General features: G+C 40.8%; 1 protein-coding gene across 3 annotated transcripts in view; it reads left to right on the top strand.

Moving 5' to 3' along the window:
* The window catches only part of ZNF460 (zinc finger protein 460), a 28,909-nt gene extending 9,830 nt beyond the window's left edge, over positions 1-19,079 (top strand). For all 3 annotated transcript variants that reach the window (XM_032171311.2, XM_032171310.2, XM_032171308.2), the window contains exon 3: positions 1,257-19,079. In XM_032171311.2, the coding sequence (XP_032027202.1) occupies positions 1,257-2,788 (1,532 nt within the window). In that variant the 3' untranslated portion in view covers positions 2,789-19,079. The remainder of the gene's footprint in view (positions 1-1,256) is intronic.
* Positions 19,080-20,797: the final 1,718 nt, after the last annotated feature.

Raw genomic sequence — 20,797 nt, forward strand, 5'->3', positions numbered from 1 at the left:
TGTCCTAAGTCTATATGTCCTTCTCAGTTTAAGCTCATGAAGCATCCTCTCTGGGAAGCCTCCTTGACCTCTTCCTGTCCCTGCCCCATCTAGGCTACATTAAGTGCCCCTTCCCTCACCTCTTGTAGCTCCTTGACCTGTTCTTGAGCAAGCTTACCAGAGTGTCATCATTATGATGTCCACCTAGTCTCATCTTGACTGTGAGTGGGGATCTCTATTCCAGACCGTCTGTACTCTGCTTGAGCTTCTCCCTCTGGGTTTGTCTTTAAAAATTTCAAGAGTTGGCCAGGCACGGTGGGTCACGCCTTTAATCCCAGTACTTTGGAGGCAAAGGTGGGCAGATTACATGAGCCCAGGAGTTTGAGACCAGCTTGGGCAACATGGTGAAACCCCATCTCTTAAAAAAATACAAAAAATTTAGCCAGGCAGGGTGGCTCACACCTGTAATTCTAGCATTTTGGAAGGCCGAGGCAGGCAGATCACCTGAGGTCAGGGGTTCTAGACCAGTCTGGCCAACATGGTGAGACCTCATCCCTAAAAATACAAAAAAATTAGCCCAGCATGGTGGCGCACAACTGTAATCCCAGCCACTTGGGAGGCTGATTCAGGAGAATTGCTTGAACCCAGGAGGCAGAAGTTGCAGTGAGCTGAGATCATGCCACTGCACTCCAGCCTAGGCAACAGAGTGAAATTCCATCTAAAAAAAAAATTTTAAAAAGCCAGGTGTGGTAGCATATGCCTGTAGTCCAGCTACCTTGGAAGCTGAGGTGGGCGGATCCCGGGTGATCCGCCTCAGCCTCCCAAACCAAAGTGCTGGGATTACAGGCGTGAGCCACCGCACCTGGCCTTTTTTTGAGATGGGTTTCCCTCTGTCACCTAGGCTGGAGTGCGGTGGCTCAGTCTCGGCTCACTGCAGCCTCCACCTCCCAGGTTCAAGCGATTCTCCTGTCTCAGCCTTCCGAGTAGCTGGGATTATAGCCGCCTGCCATCATGCCTGGCTAATTTTTGTATTTTTAGTAGATACGGGGTTTCACCATGTTGGCCAGGCTGGTCTTGAACTCCTGACCTCAAGTGATCCGCCTGCCTCGGCCTCCCAAAGTGCTGGGATTACAGGCATGAGCCACTGTACCCAGCCCATCAAATCATAGCTATTTCCAAATCATCACTATTTTCATCTTACTGTTCTCACCAAAAAAGTGATTTCATTTCTTCTATACTATCTTAATAAGTTCTTTTGTGTATTGTGTTTCCTTCAGGTGACAGCACAAAACCTGAGACCGTAGAGCCTATCCCTTCTCACCTGGCCTTGCCTGAGGAAGTCTCACTCCAGGAACAGCTGGCACAGGGAGTCCCAGGATACTCCTATTGGGGGCAGGCCATGGATCAAGATGGGCCATCTGAAATGCAGGAATACTTTTTGAGACCAGGCGCAGACCCACAGAGTGAGAAACTCCATGGGGAAATGAGCCTTGACCATGAAGGTTTGGCAACAGCTGATGGTATATGTTCAATGATGATACAGAACCAAGTCTCACCAGAAGATGCTCTCTATGCATTTGACTCATATGGACCAGTTACAGATTCCTTGATTCATGAAGGGGAAAATTCCTATAAATTCGAGGAAATGTTTAATGAGAATTGCTTCCTTGTTCAGCATGAGCAGATTCACCCTCGTGTGAAGCCCTATGATTGCCCAGAATGTGGGAAAGCCTTCGGCAAGAGCAAACACCTCCTTCAGCATCACATCATCCATACTGGGGAGAAGCCCTATAAATGCCTGGAGTGTGGGAAAGACTTCAACCGCAGGTCGCACCTCACACGGCACCAGCGGACTCATAATGGAGATAAGCCCTTTGTGTGCAGTGAATGTGGAAGGACCTTCAATCGTGGGTCGCACCTTACACGGCACCAGCGGGTTCACAGTGGAGAGAAGCCTTTTGTGTGCAATGAATGTGGAAAGGCCTTTACCTACCGCTCCAATTTTGTCTTGCATAACAAGAGCCACAATGAGAAAAAACCCTTCGCATGCAGCGAATGTGGAAAAGGCTTTTATGAGAGTACAGCCCTCATTCAACACTTCATTATCCATACTGGGGAGAGGCCCTTTAAGTGCCTTGAGTGTGGGAAGGCCTTCAACTGCAGGTCACACCTCAAGCAGCATGAGCGGATTCACACTGGTGAGAAGCCCTTTGTGTGCAGTCAGTGTGGAAAGGCCTTCACTCACTATTCCACCTATGTCCTGCATGAAAGAGCCCACACTGGAGAAAAGCCTTTTGAGTGCAAAGAATGTGGGAAAGCCTTTAGCATTCGAAAAGACCTCATTCGACACTTCAACATCCACACTGGAGAGAAGCCCTATGAGTGTTTACAGTGTGGAAAGGCTTTTACCCGCATGTCAGGGCTCACAAGGCACCAGTGGATTCATACTGGAGAGAAGCCCTATGTATGCATCCAATGTGGGAAAGCCTTTTGTCGGACCACAAACCTCATTCGACACTTTAGCATCCACACTGGAGAGAAGCCCTATGAATGCGTGGAGTGCGGGAAGGCCTTCAACCGCAGGTCACCCCTCACAAGGCACCAGCGGATTCACACTGCAGAGAAGTCCCGCGAACCCATCCAGAGTGGGAACGTTTCTTGCGAGAGCACAGATCTCATTCAACACTCCGTCATCCACACTGAGAGTAGCCCAGTGAGTGCAGTGAATATGGAAACACCTTCAACAGCCGCTCATTCCTCCTCACTCGACATCAACGGATTCATAGTGGGAGAAACCCTACCATTGTAACAGATGTGGGAAGACTTTTTACATACGCTTCAGTCAACATCCAAGAATTCCTATTAGGGAAATAGTTTTTTAATATAACCACTGAAGAAAATCTGTGGTGAGAGGAAACATCTTACCATCTGGTCATTCATACTGAAGAGAAACTCCATAAGCATCATCTCTGTGGGAAAACCTGTTTTAGATCATCATTTGTCATCTAAACAATTATGTTAGAAATTGACACAGCCAAGAGTCTTATTCTGCATCTGATAATTCACCCCTGAGAGAGACCCAGTTACTGTGCATTTAGGAAAACCTTCAGCCACATCTTTCTTGTTAGTTTACAGTGAAATGTTATCTCAGGGACATTCAAACAAAGGAGGAGGAGTCATAGGGAAGAGAAAGAAATGGAAGCACAGCTTCTTTCAGACTTCCCTGGCAAGCCCATGGCAATTTGTCATCCCCTCCTTATTTTATTTGGGAGAGGGAAATGTTTCAGAAACAAAAGGGCCTCATCCCCTTTATTTTCCCTGTGTATACATTCACTGCTGTCCAGTGCTGTAGACAAACGGTTTGTTTGAAAACATTTTGTGAAAGCCTGCTTTGTTCCACAGCATTGTCTCCACTCTTGAGGAGCAGAAGCATATATCTTTATGAGAAAGATGGAGGCTTGAGTTATGAAATACTTTTACATTTAAGGAGATAAAGGATGTACATATGAATGGGCACATTTTACTGCACACTTCAGACGCTTTGATTTTTTTAAAAAATTGTTTCTCCATGTGTCTTTAACCACCCAGTACCATACTTTTTTCTTGATCTGGATCTACTTGTTAATTTCTTCTTCTTTATTTTTCTGTGGGATGGAGATGATATTGTAGCTGTTTGTACATAGTGTAATCCAGGGAGTCCTAATTCTTCCCTCTGATTGTGGTTTCTCAGCTTCTTCTACTCCTCTTTAGAGAGAGTAAATAGTTCAAAATTCACCTCAACAATTTTCTAGAGGTCAATTTGGAACCAAAAATGAAATAAGACATGTAGCTAAAGTAAGTTAAAAGATTATGATAAACTCAGAAAATAAACACAGAGAAGGAATCTCATTTTTCAGTCTTACAGAATATTGTGTGAAGGCTGACTATAAAGTGACTGGAATTTTAACAGGTGAACCTGCATATGTATATGCAGGTAGTTGTCACCATGGATTGAGTCTAGTCATAATAATATGTTTAATCAGAATATTTTGGAATTTTTGGTATTCTTTTTGTTTCTTTTATTGTTTTTAATTGACACATAATGTTTATGGGGTTTGGTGTGATATTTCAATACATGTGTGCTAAGAGTAATGATCAAATCTGGGTAATTAGCATATCCATCTCAATCATTTATCATTTTTTTATGTTTAGAAACATTCACAGTCTGCTTTTCTAGCTATTTGAAAATATAAAATATATTGTTGCCAATTGTACTCATTCTACAGTGCCACAGAACACTACAAGTTATTCAAATGGAATCTTACGTGCTGTAATTTTGTATTTGTTAACCAATCTCTATCTGCCTCTCTGCTGTCCTTCCCAGCCTCTGTTTACCACCATTCTACTCAACCTTTTATGCTTGCATATGAGTAGAAACATGGAGTATTTCTCTTTCTGTGCCTAGCTTACTTAATGTCTTTCAAGCTCATTCATGTTGCTGTGAATGACAGGTTTATTTTTCATGGCTAAGTAGTATTCCATTGTGTATATATGCCATGCTTTCTTTCTTCATTCATCTGATAATGGACACTTAGATTGATTTCTTAGCTATTATGAATAGTGCTTTAATAAACATAGGAGTGTAGATCTCTCTTTGACATATAGATATATTTGTTTTTGGATATATGACCAGTAGTGGTATAGATCATTACCAGTGATCATATGGTAGTTGTATTTTTAACTTTTGTTTATTTTTCATTTTTTAAAATGGGGTCTTGCTGTGTTATTTAGGCTGGTCTCAGACTCCTGGGCTCAAGCAGTCCTGCACCTCAGCCTTCTGAGTAGCTGGGACTACAGGCACACACCACCGTGCCTGGCTATAGTTTTAGATTTTTGAGGAACATCCATACTGTTTTCCATATGGCTATACTAATTAGCATTCCTGCCAGCCATATATAAGAGTTCCCCCTTTTCCATGTTCTCAGCAGCATTTTTTATTTTTTATCTTTGGTAATAGCCATCTTTACCAATGAGGTAAAATTATATCTCATTGTGGTTTTAATTTGCATTTCCCTGATTAGAGATGTTGAGCATTTTTTCATATACTTGGGCCATTTGTATGTCTCCTTTTGAGGGATGTGTATTCACCTTATTTACCCATTTTAAAATCAGATTTTTTATTTTTATTTTTTTGCTATTGAGTTCCTTTTGAATTCTGGATATTAATCCCTTTCAGATGAATAGTTTGCAAATATTTTATCCTACTCTACTAGTTGTCTCTTCATTCTGTTGTTTCTTTTGCTGTGCAGAAGTTTTTTAGTTTAATATAATCCCTTTGTTGATTTGTGCTTTTGTTATCTTGATTTTTAGGTATTCATAAAATCCTTGCCCAGACCAATATCCTGAAGCATTTCCCCTATGTTTTCTTCTGTAGTTTCATAGTTTTTGCTCTTACATTTAAGCTTTTAAACCATTTTGAGTTGATTATCCTGAGAGCATAGATTCAAATTGCCCTAAAAATACATTCCCAATTTTTGTTTTTGCTTTTTAATTATTTTTTAGTCATAGTCTCACCACATTGCCCAGCTTGGTCCTGAACTCCTGGACTCAAGTGAGCCACAACTTGGCCTTCTGAGTAGCTAAGATTACAGGTATGAGCCAGCATACTTGATGTTTTGAGTTTATTTTTGTGTATGGTGAGAGATGAGTCTACTTTCATTCTTCTGCATATGAATATCCAGTGTCCCGGCACCATTTATTGAAGAGACTATCCTTTTCCCAGTGAATGTTCTTTGTGCCTTTGTTAGAAATCAGTTGGCTGTAAATGGGATTTATTCCTGGGCTCTCTGTTTTGTTCCATTGGTTTGTGTGGTTTTTAAAAAATACCTGTACCATGCAGTTTTGGTTACCATCAATCACTTTGTAGTATATTTCAAGGTCAGGTAGTATGATAACTCCCATTTTGTTCTTTTTGCTTAGGATTGCTTTGGATATTCAGTATCTTTTGTGATATCATGAATTTTAGGATTACTATTTCTATTTCTGTGAAAAATGTCATTGGTATTTTGTTAGAGTGCATTGAATCTGTAGATCACTTGAGGTAGTATGTTCATTTTTTTCATAAGCTATCTCTTACAGGAAAGTATGTTCATTTTTATATTAACCATTCTAATCCATGACCATGGGATGTTTTTCCATTTTTATGTGTGTCCTCTTTGATTTACTTCATCAGTGTTATATAGTTTTCCATGTATTCTTATTTTATTTTTGTTGAAGTATTGTAAATGGGATGGCTTTCTTGATTTCTTTTTCAGCTAATTCATTGTTGGTGTATAGAAATGCTGCTGATTTTTGCATGTTGATTTTATATCCTGCAACTTCAGTGAATTTATCAGTCCTAAGAGTTTTTTGGTGCCACTTTTGGAGTTTAGGGTTTTCTATATATTTGATCCTGTCGTGTGCATACAGGGATAATTTGACTTCATCCTTTCTGATTTGCATGCCCTTTATTTCTTTGTCTTGCCTGATTACTCTGTCTCAGACTTTTTGTACTTTGTTAAATAAAAGGTGTGAAAGTGGGCATACTTGTTTTGTTTCAGATTATAGAGAGAAAGCTTTCAGCACTTTGCCATCATGCATGATGTTAGCTGTGGGTATGTTATTTATTACCTTTATTATGTTGAGGTATGTTCTTTCTATTATTATTATAATTTTTTTTTAACTTTTTTTTGAGATGGAGTCTCACTCTGTCGCCCAGGTGGAGTGCAGTGGCGTGATCTCAGCTCACTGCAAGCTCCACCTTTTGGGTTCACGCCATTCTCCTGCCTCAGCCTCCAGAGTAGCTGGGACTACAGGTGCCCACCACCACGCCTGGCTAATTTTTTGTATTTTTAGTAGAGATGGGTTTTCACCATGTTAGCCAGGACGGTCTTGATCTCCTGACCTTGTGATCCGCCCGCCTTGGCCTCTCAAAGTGCTGGGATTACAGGTGTGAGTCACCACGGCCGGCCCATTCTTTCTATTATTATGTGTAATTTGTTAAGAGTTTTCATCATGAAGGGATATTGAATGTTACCAGAGGCTTTTTCTCCACCTATGAAGATGATCACATTTTTTGTTCTTCATTCTGTTGATTTATCATGTTTATTGTTTTGTGTATATTGAACCGTTCTTGCATCCCTGGAATGAATGCCGCTTGGTCATGGTAAACAATCTTTTTGATGTACTTTTGGATTTGGCTGGCTAGTATTTTGTTGAGGAGTTTTGCATTTATGTTCATCAGGAATATTGGCCCGTAGTTTACTTTTGCATGTATGTGTCCTTGTCTGGTGCTTGTGTCATGGTAATGCTGGCTTGTGGAATGAGTTTAGAATAATTCCCTCCTCTTCATTATTCTGGGAAAGTTTGAGAAGAATTCATATTTAATTCTCCTAAAATGTTTGGTAGAATTCAGCAGTGAAGCCATGAGATCATGGACTTTCCTTTGATGGGTGACTTTTTATTACTGATTAAATTTTGTTACTCAGAATTGGTCAGTTGAAGTTTTCTGTTTCTTCTAGGTTCAATCCTGATGGGTTGTATGTGTCTAGGAATTTATTTTCTGTATGTTTTCCAACTCTTTGGTTTGTAGTTGTTCATAATAGTCTCTGATGACTCTGTATTTTTGTGGTATCAGTTGCAGTGTCATTTTTGTATGTGTTTGATTTTATTTGAGTCTTTTCTCTTGGTTAGTCTAATGGTTTCTTTTCAAAAAATGAACTTTTCATTTTGTTGATCCTTTGAATTTTTTTTTAAGTCTCAGTTTTATTTAGTACTGTTCTGATCTTTGTTAATTCTTTCCTTGTAATTTTGGGTCTGATTTGTTCTTTTCTAGTTCCTTGAGAAGCATTGTTAGATTTTTATTTTTCTTTCTTTTTTTTTTTTTTTTTTTTTAAGAGAGAGTCTTACTGTGTTATCTAGGCTGGAATGTAATGGTACAATCAACTCCTGGGCTCAAGTGATCCTCACACCTCAGTTTTGAATTCTTGGGCTCAAGCAGTTCTCCCACCTCTGCCTCCAGAATAGCTAGGACTACTGGTATGCAGTATCATGACCAGCTAATCTTTTTTTTTTTTTTTTTTAGAGATAGGGTCTTGCTATATGACCCAGGCTGGTCTTGACCCAGCATCAAGTCATCCTCCTGCCTTGGCTTCCCAAAGCGCCGAGATTACAGGTGTGAGCCACCATGCCCAGCCAGATCTTTCTTGTTTTTGATGTAGGTGTTTATTGCTAAATACTTTCCTCTTAAAACTGCTCTTGCTACATCCCATACATTTTTATATGTTGTGTTTCTGTTTTCACTCATTTTAAGACATTTAAAATTTTTTTCTTATTTTCTTCATTACCCATTGTTCATTCAGAATCCTGTTATTTAATTTCCATTTATTTGTGCTGTTTTAAAAGTTCCTCTTGTTATTGATTTCTAGGTTTATTTCATTGTGGTCAGAAAGGTACTTGATGTGATTTTAATTCTTTTAATTTTTGTGATTTGTTTTGTGGTTTAACATGTGGCCTCTCCTTGAAAATATTGCATGTGCTTATGAAAAAAAATATGTATTCTGTAGCTGTTGGATGAAAAGATCTGTCAGTGTCTTTTAAGTCCATTTGGACTAAAGTCAGTTTAAACTTGGTGTTTCTTTGTTGATTTTCTATGTATATGATCTGTCCATTGCTGAAAGTAGGGTGTTGAAGTCCACAAGTATTATTGTATTATTGTATTGTCTTCCCCTTTAGATCTAATAATATTTGCCTTACATATCTAGGTGCTCTGATATTGGGTGCATATATATTTACAATTTTTGTATCCTCTTCCTGATTTCATCCCTACTGTGTTTGATACAAAGTCTCTTATCGTAAGTATAGCTACTCCTTATATAGTCATGATTGTGGTAAAAAAAAAAAAAAAAAGAAAAAAAGAAAAAAAAGAAAAAAATGTATAGCTACTCCTGCTTGCTTTTGGTTTCCATTTGCATGGAATATATTCTATTCCCTCGCTTTCAGTCTGTCTTTTTTTTTTTTTTTTTTTCAGACATAGTCTCGCTCTGTCACCCAAGCTGGAGTGCAGTGGTGCTATCTTGGTTCACTGCAACCTCTGCCTGCTGGGTTTTAAGCATTTCTCCTGCCTCAGCCTCCCGAGTAGCTGGGACTACAGGTGTGCGCCACCACACCCGGCTAATTTTTGTATTTTTAGTAGAGATGGGGTTTCACTATGTTGGCCAGGCTGGTCTCGAACTGACCTCAGGTGATCCACCCGCCTCAGCCTCCCAAAGTGCTGGGATTACAGGTGTGAGCCACTGCGCCTGGCCATATTTGTGTCTTTAGAGGTCAAGTGAGTTTCTTGTAGTAGCATATAGTTGGGTCATTTTAAAAACCCATTTAGTATATATCTTTTAAGGTAGGAATTTAATCTGTTTACCTCAAGGTTATTATTTTTAAGTGAAGACTCCTTTCATTTTGTGGTTTTCAGAATGTTTTGTATATCCTTTGTTCTTCATCTCTTATTTTTTATCATTGTATTTTGGTGGTTTTCTGTAGTGATAAGATTTGATTTTTTTTCTCTGTTTTCTTTGCCTATCTGCTCTACCAGTGAGTCTTATACTTTTATGTGGTTATATAATGGTGATTATTGTCTTCTTATTTCCAGATACAGCATTCCCTTGATCATTTCTTGAAAGGCTGGTGTAGTGGTGATAAATTCCCTTAATTTTTGCTTGCCTGAGACACACTTTATTTCTACCTAACTTCTCTCTTTCTTTCTTTTTTTTTTTTTTAAATGGAGTCTTGCTCTATTGCCCATGCTGGAATGTAATGGCATGATCTTGACTCACTGCAGCCTCCACCTCCCAGGTTCAAGTGATTCTGCTGTCTCAGCCTCTGGAGCAGCTGGGATTACAGGCACATGCCACCATGCCTGGTTAATTTTTGTATTTTTGTAGAGATAGGGTTTCACCATGTTGGCCAGGCTGGTCTTGAACTCCTGATCTCAAGTAATTCACCTGCCTCAGCATCCTAAAATACTGGGATTATAGGCATGAGCCACTCCGCCTGGCTATTTCTACCTAATTTCTGATGGATTGGTTTGCTGTGTGTAGTATTTTTGACTGATATTTTTTTCTTTTCTTTCAGAATTTTGGATATATCATCCCATTTTTTCCTGGCCTGTGAGGTTTCTGCTGTTAGTCTAATGAAGATTCCCTTATATATGACTTGATGCTTTTCTAGTGGTACTTTTAGATTTTTCTCTTTGTCTTTGACTTTTGTCGGTTCAAATATAATGTGCCTTGGAGGTGACCTTTTTGGGGATCTTTGAGCTTCCTGGATCTGAATGTCCATAGCTCTCCCAAGACTTGGGAGGTTTTTAGCTATTATTTCATTGTCTTTTTCATTTTTTTTATGTTTTATTTTTAATCTTGCTATGATCTCCTTAGCAGCTATAATTTCATTAAATATGTTTTTTATTTTTATTTTTATTTTTTTTGAGACAGAGTCTCGCACTGTTGCCCGGGCTGGAGTGCAATGACGCAATCTTGGCTTACTGCACCCTCCACCTCCTGGGTTCATGCGATTCTCCTGCCTCAGCCTCCCAAATAGCTGGGATTACAGGTGCACACCACCATACCCAGCTAATTTTTTGTATTTTTAGTAGAGAGGGGTTTTGCCATGTTGGCCAGACTGGTTTTGAACTCCTCACCTCATGATCCACCCGCCTTGGCCTCCCAAAGTGCTGGGATTACAGGCGCGAGCCACCACGCCTGGCCTGTTTTATTAAAAAATTTTATTAAATATATATATTTTTCTTTTTTCTTTGAGACGGAATTTTCACTCTACTTGCCCTGGATGGAGTGCAACGGTGCGATCTTGGCTCACTGCAACTTCTGCCTCTCGGGTTCAGGTGATTCTCCTGCCTCAGCCTCCCGAGTGGCTGGGATTACAGGCACCCACCACCATGCCCGGCTAATTTTTTGTATTTTTGGTAGAGACGGGGTTTCGCCATGTTGTCCAGGCTGGTCTCAAATTCCTGACCTCAGGTGATCCACCTGCCCCAGCCTCCCAAAGTGCTAGGATTACAGGTGTGAGCCACCGCACCCGGCCTATTAAATATATTTTCTATGCCTTTTGTCATTTCTTTGCCTTCTGGAACTCTGATAATATGAAATTTTTTTCCCTTGATGTTACCTAATAAGTCTTGTAGGCTTTCTTCACTCCTTGTCATTCTTATTTATTCTTCTCTGACTGGGTAATTCCAAACAAACTCTCTTCTTTTGCTTGAGTAAGTCTGCTATTGATGCTCTCTATTGTACCTTATATTTTATACATTAAATTCTTCAGCTGCAGGATTCCTGTTTGGTGATTTTAAAATACTTCTTAAATTTCTCATTCATGTTATGAATTGTTTTTCTGATTTTATTGAATTATCTTTCTGTATTATCTTGTATCCTATTGAGGGTTTTTTGTTTGTTTTTGAGACAGAGTGTCACTCTGTCACCTAGGCTGGAGTGCAGTGGCGTGATCTTGGCTCACAACAATCTTTGCCTTCCAGGTTCAAGTGATTCTCCTGCTTCAGCCTCCCAAGTAGCTGGGACTACAGGTGTGCACCACCACACCCAGTTAATTTTTGTATTTTTAGTAGAGACAGGGTTTCACCATGTTGGCCAGGCCGGTCTTGAACTCCTGACCTCAAGTGACTCGCCCACCTTGGTCTCCTAAAGTGCTGGGATTACAAGTGTGAGCCACTGCACCCGGCCTTACTGAGTTTTTAAAAGATCATTATTTTGAATTACTTTTTTAGTAATTGGCAGATTTCCTTCTAGTTTGTTACTGGAGAGTTATTGTGTTCCTTTCGTGGTGACACATTTCCTTGCTTTTTCATGTTTCTTTTGTCCCTGCATTGATGTCTGTGCATCTGGTGGAACAATGGCGTCTTCCCATTTTTCTACAGTCACTTTCGTAGAGGCTTTCACCTGCACTTGGTCCTTAGTGTGCTAGTTGAGAAGGGTGTAGTAACTCTGTTTCCAGATAAGTGAAATGGTATAGTCTTTGTTCAGCTTTATCAACAGTATTTAATGTTGGCAGTAACTTTGTTTTCCTCAGTGGCCTAGGTTGTAAAAGTTTGTAGCAGTGGTGGCATAGGTTGTTAATGGCAAGGGCTTTTTTGGAGTCCTCCTATTTTCATTTGCCCCACAATGAAGTTACTTAGCCATGAAGATACTTCTTGCTGTCAAGTATGATATGGCCTATAGGCAGGTACAGTGGCTCTGGGTTCCAGGTGCAGGTGCTCAGGGCAGCTGTGGGTCTGGGGTTCTAGGCTCAGCATCTGATGAACCTATTGTGGCACCTGGGTTTTGAGCTATAGATTTGCTCCATGTGGTAGAATTGGAGGTAGGTTTACCACAGAGCCAAGATCTGTGACTGATGTACCCTCTAGCAGCTTGGGCCCAAAGGGCCAGGTTGTAGCTTTAATTTTGTTTCTGGGCGGCCGGGCACAGCACAGGCCCCAACTCTAGGGAAGAAGTGGTGCTTTGGAGTATTGGGCCAAGGAAACAGAATACAGCTGCAGTTTGGTAACCTGAACCATTCAGGCTCCTTGGCAACTCGGGTTTCTGGCATAGCACAGTTTTTGCTTGGGCCTTGGGCAATAGGGAGCAGCCCAGTGATGACTCAGCTCCCCAGGGAGAGAGCTGTCTCAGCAGCTCATACTTCAGGGTGTTAGTCCAGCCCCCTGGCAGCTGGTTATCCAGCTAGCTCCCTAAAGTGAGTACTAGAGTTGTTTGGCCTGTAGTGTGGGGTGTCTCATCTCATGCCCTGCTTTGTTTCCCTGGAATGTGAAGTCCCATGCCAGCTCAGCCCAGTATTGCGTAGCTACTCAGTTCAGGCAAGGCACTGCATCCCCAGGGGGTAATGTGCCTCGTCAGCTCAGGTCTGGGGTGTGTGACCTTAGGTTGGCCCAGGCACCATTTTCCTGGGATGCAGGAAGCTGCTTCAGATGAGGTACTGGACTGTGTGTCTGCTTGGGATGGCCAAGACACTGTTACCTGGTAGGCCAGGGTGCTGCTTAAACTTAGGCACTGGGGAGGCATGACTGCTCTCGATGGCCAAAGTACTGTTTTCCCAGGAGAAAAGGTACTGCTTCAGCTCAGGTACAGAGGGGTGTGACTGCTCTGGATGGTTAATGCACTGTTTTCCCAGGATGCCTGGCATTGCTTCAGCTCTGGCCTAGAGGGGCAGGATGCAGCAGCAACTGGGAGGGGTAGGGGGAGGAGCTTCGCCAAGGCATCCTTTCCTCAGGAGGCAGTGTGCAGCTTCAGCTCAGGTCCCTGGAAGCAGGGCAGTTTTGGGAGAAGTAGACTGAGAGAGGTAGATGGTGAGAGGTGGATGTTGCAGATCTGCCAAAGCATTGTTTTCCCAGGAGGGAGTGCACAGCTTCAGCTCTAGGCTAAGGTGACAGGACACAGCCTAGCATAGGGACTTGAGGGGTAGGTGGTGCAGCTCTCCCACTGCATGGCCCTACATGGGAAAGTGGAAAAGCTGCTTGTAGATGTTGGGCCACCAGGTGGGGGGTGGTTGGTGATGGCTTATCCTCAGGGATGAAGGGGTGCCATGGAACCAGACAGACCTCCAGCAGTTCCAAGATAACAGCACAGTAGCTGTATGGGCCACAGTGGGCAGGACAGTGTCAGCTCCTTCCTCAGAAGCACAGCTGTGTGGACTCCAGGCAGGTCCCTCAGCTAAGCTTAGTGCCTGTGAGGGCTATAGGGGACCCCAGTGGTGAGGACTGTAGGTGTCCAAGGTGGTGATGGACGCTGCTAGTATGCTGTTGCTCACTTTTTCCACATACGGAGAAATTCCTTCTGGTTTTCAGCTGATCTTGGCTGGGGGATGGGGTTGTGGAGGCCAGGTGTTCCATTCTGTACTTGGCTATCCTGAGTTTCTATGCTCACCAGAGTTTTTGTTATTACTTTGACATATTCTGGTGCTTTCCTTTAGTTATTTGCATTTAAAATGTAGTTGCTTATTTATTTTGGCTCTGGGGGGGTGGGGAGGAGAACAGCATTTACGGACTGCTAATCTGCCTTCTTGCTGAAGTCACTCTCTTGCTACAGATACTTGGTTAGAAACATTTTCATTTGTATTCTATAAATAACTAGGAGTAGAATTGCTGTGTCATATGATATGTGTATATTTACCTGTATAGGAAACTGCCAAGTTGTTTTCCAAAATGGCTATACCATTTTGATTTCTCACCAGTATTTTGTGGGAGCTCCAGTCCTGCATCTTTTTGAGCACTTGGTTTTGTTACACTTTAAGTTTTTCAATTTAACAGCTGTGTAGAGGTGTCTCATTGTGGATTTAAATTTCACTGCTGAAATGACTACTGATATTGAGCATTTTTTCATATGTTCATAGTTCATATATCTTTAGTTATCTGTCCAAATTTTTTTTTTCCTTGAGAAGGAGTTTCGTTCTTGTTGCCCAGGCTGGAGTGCAATGGCGAGATCTCAGCTCACCACAACCTCCATCTCCCAGGTTCAAGCAATTCTCCTGCCTCAGCCTCCCAAGTAGCTGGGATTACAGGCCCCCACCACCACGCCCAGCTAATTTTTTGTATTTTTTGTAGAGATGGGGTTTCAACATGTTGGCCAGGCTGGTCTTGAACTCCTGACCTCAGGTGATCCGCCCACCTCAGCCTCCCAAAGTGCTGGGATTACAGGCGTGAGCCACTGCACCAGACCCTATCTGTCCAAATCTTTTGTCCCATTTTAAATTGTTATTTCATCTTAACATTGAATTTTAAGAATTCATTGTATCTTTTAATATTCTGAATGCTAGTTATTTGTCAGATATATGTTTTGCAAACCATTTATCTGTATTTGGTTTCTTTTTGTTATCTTAGCAGTGTATCCTGAAGAGTAGTTTTAAATTTTGATGTAATCCAAAATATTTCAGTTGTTTGTGTTCTTTGTTATCCTATTTTTGCTGTTGTTGTTTTATAGATAATGGGGGTCTCACTATGTTGCCCAGGCTGGTTTTGATCTCCTGAACTCAAGTGATCCTCCCACCTCGGCCTCCCATCCTTGTCTACCTAATTAGGCTTTGTCTAACAGTGTTGCAAAGCTTTGCCATCTGTTTGAGTTAATGTTTATATATGTTGTTACTTAAAGGTTTCACATTAAATTTAAGCATACTTATATTTTATAACCAAACAAGTCGTGTTGGGGCATACTCATTAGGATTGAGTGCTTTCTTACAGCAAAATACATGTATACAAAGATTTAAAACACTTTTGGCCGGGCGCGGTAATCCCAGCACTTTGGGAGGCCAAGGCGGGCGGATCACGAGATCAGGAGATCAAGACCATCCTGGCTAACACGGTGAAACCCCGTCGCTACTAAAAAATACAAAAAATTAGCCAGGCGTGGTGGCAGGCGCCTGTAGTCCCAGCTACTCGGGAGGCTGAGGCAGGAGAATGGCGTGAACCTGGGAGACAGAGTTTGCAGTGAGCCGAGATCACGCCACTGCAATTCAGCCTGAGCGACAGAGCGAAGACTACGTCTCAAGAAAAAAAAAAAAACTTTTATAATAACAACTGTAAATAGTTCAATTGACAGTCATTTGTAAGATGTTTAAGTAAATTGTGAAACAGTAAGTAAATGGAAGAAAACACACTGATTACAACTGCTGCATTTATCCAACCAGATGGATGAATTTCCCAGGAAAGAATACTTGAGTTCAGGCCTGTTCCAGTCCCAACCTGTTTGTGGTTTGAGGTTGCTCTCTGCCTCATAGAGCAAAGTGGAGAGTTTATCTTCTGGGAAGACAAAGTTTTCTTCTTCTCTGAAAAAGTTTCCTACATAGTTGGCTTTGGCATTTGCGAGGAATGAAAGGTCAGGGATTGAGGCCTCATGAGTCTGGATTTCTAGCTGAGGTTGAGAGAAAAGGTAGTGATTGTAACCAGAAAATCCAGAGTGGGTGTAGTTAGTTACCTCCAGAACTCGTCACTTAAAAAAAATTTTTTTTGAACTGACATGCTTGAGGCTTTTTTTTTTTTTTTTTTTTTTTTTTTGAGGTCTTGCTCTATCCCCCAGGCTAGAGTGCAGTGGTGCAATCATAGCTCACTGTAGCCTTGTGCTCTTGGCCTAAGCAATCCTCCTGCCTCAACCTCCCTGGTAGCTGAGACCACAGGCACATGCCACCGTGGTTGGCTAATTTTTACATTTTTTGTAGAGACCAGGTCTCCCTATGTTCCCCAGCCTAGTCTTGAACTCCTGGGCTCAAGTGATCCTCCTGCCTCAGCCTTCCAAAGTGTTGGATTACAGGCGTGAGCCACTGTGCCTGGCCAGAGCTCATCACTGTTAGCCTGGGTTTTTCACAGCAGTCATGGAAATAGATTCATTAATAATAATAACAAATATATAGTCTCCCTCTCAAAGAAACCTTGAGTGGCAGTGACATACCAGATACACAGTAGGAAATACTGTAGAATTATGTTGTTTTGTTCATAACCAAACATCATACATGATGATAAAAGACAAAATAATGGTCACATTTATGCAGTATTAACTGAGGGCAAATTTGTGCCTGAGAAGCTATTGGGAATGTTCTCTCTCTTTGCATTACTAGGAATTACATGGGAAACACATGTAGACAGTCTTCAGGCTATTAAGATTTGTCCACTTAATCTTTACTTATACATGGATAAAAAATGGGAAACATGATAAATGTAATAAACTAATACACTCAACCCTGCCCCTTGATTATATAATAGAACAAAATCAGCATGCCCGGCACGAGCCTGCCAGATTGCCGATTGCATCCTCCACTTCAGAGGATGCCGCCATCCAGAATTTTGCCTTACTCATTTTACTTTCTTCATAGTTCGACACCTTACATGTATATTACTAATAGTAGCTTTACATTTTTGGCTGATTTAAAAATTGATATAAATGAAACCATGCTGTAGAGATGCTTTTTTGTATTAATTGGATATACTGTTATTCTTAAAGATGTTTGAAATGAATATACCTTTCTAATTATCTTTTTAAAGTAATCCATTAAATGATACTGCTTTAGAATTCTTGAACTGCATCTCATGAGAATATGTAGAGATGACATTGTGGGCACGTAAAGTAAAACTTCAGGTTGAACATCCTATGATAATTTAAAAACAACAAAATTGTGTGGTGAATAATAGAGCTTGAGCGCTTTAAGGCACCATAGGGACCCCTTCAATGTAATGATGAAATGCTGAGGTGCAGAGAAGTCAGGTAATTAGCCCAAGCCCCTACTCTAAGGGCAGACCCTATCTACTTTTCCTAATTTGTCAGAAGACTGCCTATTATACTACTTATAGAAAGTCCTATGAAATTGGTATTGTCATTATTTTACAAATAAGATATTCTTCAATTTTCGTTTCCTCTATGCATGGGTTACTTAGTGTTTTGTAATTTGAATTTCAAGCATATTTTTTTAAAAAATCAGGTATCTAGGCTGGGCATGGTGGCTCAAGCCTATAATCTCAACATTTTGGAAGGCTGAGGCAAGAGGATCACTTGAGGCCAGGAGTTTGAGGTATCTTTTGTCGATCTCTACACTGATTGTATTCTCTCTTTTATTCTATGAAAGTTAAATATTTTTTCTGATACTACATATTGTCAGTTTTTTAAATACTCGGTTCATGCTAAAAGAAAACATTGAGCAACTGCTATCTGCTGTTCTGTATGTATGTATCAGTCCAGATTTGTCCATTGTGGTGTATGAGTCTAATAGAACCTCACCAATGTTATACCTTCTTGAAATCATTAGTGAGATAGCTAATACTAAAATATCCTGGTTTGCCTGTATATTTAATTCTTTATTCTCGTTATACTAAATTTTTTTTAATGTAATTTGAATTGATGGTAAAAATTGTATACAGGCCGGGCGCAGTGGCTCATTCCTATAATCCCAGCATTTTGGAAGTCCTATGCAGGAGGATTGCCAGAGGCCAGGAATTTGAGATCAGCCTGGGCAACACAGTGAAACTCTTATCTTTATAAAAAGTAATATTAAAATTTTTAAAAGTGTATAAACTGTAAAGTTATTTTGCTGGTGTTTTCTTCCTTATTCCTACTTGTCAGATGCAAATACACATTTTTGTGTGTTTGTGTTTAGTAATTATAAGTATACATTTTTCATCTTCTATTTCATATATTTCTATGACATTATATCTTAGATGTGTAATTTATGAACTATTACTGGATTATTTTAATCCATTAAAAATTACTATTCATGCATTCTGTATTCAATTCATGCGATAACTAATATATTTGGTTTTAAATGCATCTTATTTTGTGGTTTTCTTCTAGGCTGTTTTTTGTGCTTTCTTTTAAAAATATATAGATTTTAATATTCTTAATTTTCTTTTAGTTTGAAATGTATATACTCATTTTATTCATTAGTCTAAGATAAGAATTGTAACACGTCTCTAACCTATTATAGAATTGTTAATACCTTTACCCTTCTCTTGAACACATCAAAGGATGTCATTGAGTGTTGGTATTGGAGTATAGCATATCTATTATTCTGCTCAATTAGAAGATATTGTTCATGTTGTATAGAGATAATAAGTAATTGTATTGATCTGCAGATGCATCCATCTCTTGGATGCTCATTCCTTCTACCGCTGCAGACCTTTCACCTGTAATCACTTTCCTTTGGCCTTAAGGATAACTTTTAGGGTTACTTTTCTACTAAATTTCCAGTTTTTGACCAGATATAATCTTATTTTGTGCTGTTCCTGAAAAATACTATTGTTGTGGATAGAAATCTGGGTTGGTAGTTATTTCTTCAGCAATTTGACCATGTCATTCCACTGTGTCCCTGGCCTCCTGTATACTGGATGTGAATGGATACAATTATATATTGTGTTTATAGTTTTCCTGTGCTATAGGAACAGTATTTAAATCTGATGTAAAGGACAACACACCCTAGAGATTGTAACAGTGAGATGAACCCAGTGATTGGATGGGGTTTTGAGTTGCTGGAATAATGGAGTTACAGTATACAATGCATAAGCGACATAATAAATTATATATCTGGTGAACAAATGGATGGATTGTGCCATGAACTGGTTAGATGCTTACCCACATGTCACAGAAGGTCTTCACTTGCAAGGAGGATGGGAAATACCTCTTGGTCAGCTCTCAACTTGTGCAGCATCAGGCCCCTTTCAATGAGTAAGAGCCACACAGGAGCAATGAGAGTGGGGAGGCTTTTCACACTGGACAAAGGGATTCCAAGTACAGCAATTGTGGGAAAGCCTTTTGCTGCAAATACATACTTTATCAGTATCAGAAAATCCATGCTGGAGTAAACCCTTATGAGTGCAGTCAGTGCTGGCATACCGTTAATAACAGCTACCATTCTGTAGTTAAGAGAATTCACAGCAAAGCTGTGCCTTATGAGTGCAGTGATTATGGGAAATTATTTGGCTCCAGCTCTAACCTCCATATACACTAAAGAGTTCACACAGGATCAAGGCTTTAAGAGTGTGTTGGCCAGGTATGGTGGTTCACGCCTGTAATCCCAGCACTTTGGGAGGCTGAGGCAGGCGGACCACAAAGTCAGGAGGACCACAAAGTCAGGAGTTCGAGACCAGCCTGGCCAACATAGTGAAACCCCGTCTCTACTAAAAAAATACAAAAAATTAGCTAGGCGTGGTGGCGAGCACCTGTAGTCCCAGCTGCTCAGGAGGCTGAAGCAGGAGAATTGCTTGAACCCGGGAGGCAGAGGTTGCAGTGAGACGAGATCACGCCACTGCTCTCCAGCCTGGGCAACAGAGCGAGACTCTATCTCAAAAAAAAAAAAAAAAAAAAAAAAAGTGCTGAATGTGAGAAAGCCTCTATCACTAGACCTCATCTTGTTTAGCACCAGAGAATTCATAGTGGAGAAGACCTTATGAGTACAGATCATGTGGCAAATTCTTTATAAAGACACTTTTGTTGAGTACCAGAAAGTCCACACTGGAAAAACGTCTTCTCAGTGTGGTAAATGTGAGGAATTCTAAAGCCACAATTCCTACCATGGTTAGGCTTTGTGTCCCCACCCAAATCTCATCTTGAATTGTAATCCCCATAATCCCCAGTAACCAGGGCAGGACCTGGTGAGTGGTGATTAGATCATGGGGGCAGTTTCCCCCATGCCATTCTCCTATAGTGAGTTCTCACAAGATAGAATGGGTTTTTTTTTTGTCTTTGTTTTTGTTTTTTGAGACGGAGTCTTGCTCTGTTGGCCAGGCTGGAGTGCAGTGACATGATCTTGGCTCACTGCAAACCTCCGACTCCTGGGTTCAAGTGATTCTCCTGCCTCAGCCTCCCAAGTAGCTGGGACTACAGGTGTTCGCCACCACGCTCAGCTAATTTTTGAATTTTTAGTAGAGACGGGGTTTTGCCATGTTGGCCAGGCTGGTCTCGAACTCCTGACCTCAGGTGATCCGCCCATCTTGGCCTCCCAAAGTGCTAGCATTGCAGGCATGAGCCACCACGCCCAGCCATCAATCTGATGGTTTTATAATGGGCTCTTTACTGTTCGCTCGTTTGCTCTGTCTCACCTGCCTCCATGTAAGATGTGTCTTTGCTTCTCTCTGGCCTTCTGCCATGATTTTAAGTTTCCTGAGGCCTCCTGAGCTATGCAGAACTGTAAGTCAATTAAACCTCTTTTCTTTATAAATTACCCAGACTCAGGTATGTCTTTATAGCAGTGTGAGAATGGAGTAATGGACTATCTTGTAACATATCAGAGAATTCACAATGGAACAAGATCTTGT

Source organism: Hylobates moloch, unplaced genomic scaffold, assembly GCF_009828535.3.
Source record: "Hylobates moloch isolate HMO894 unplaced genomic scaffold, HMol_V3 SCAFFOLD_12, whole genome shotgun sequence".
In the NCBI taxonomy this organism is placed as follows: Eukaryota; Metazoa; Chordata; class Mammalia; order Primates; family Hylobatidae; genus Hylobates; species Hylobates moloch.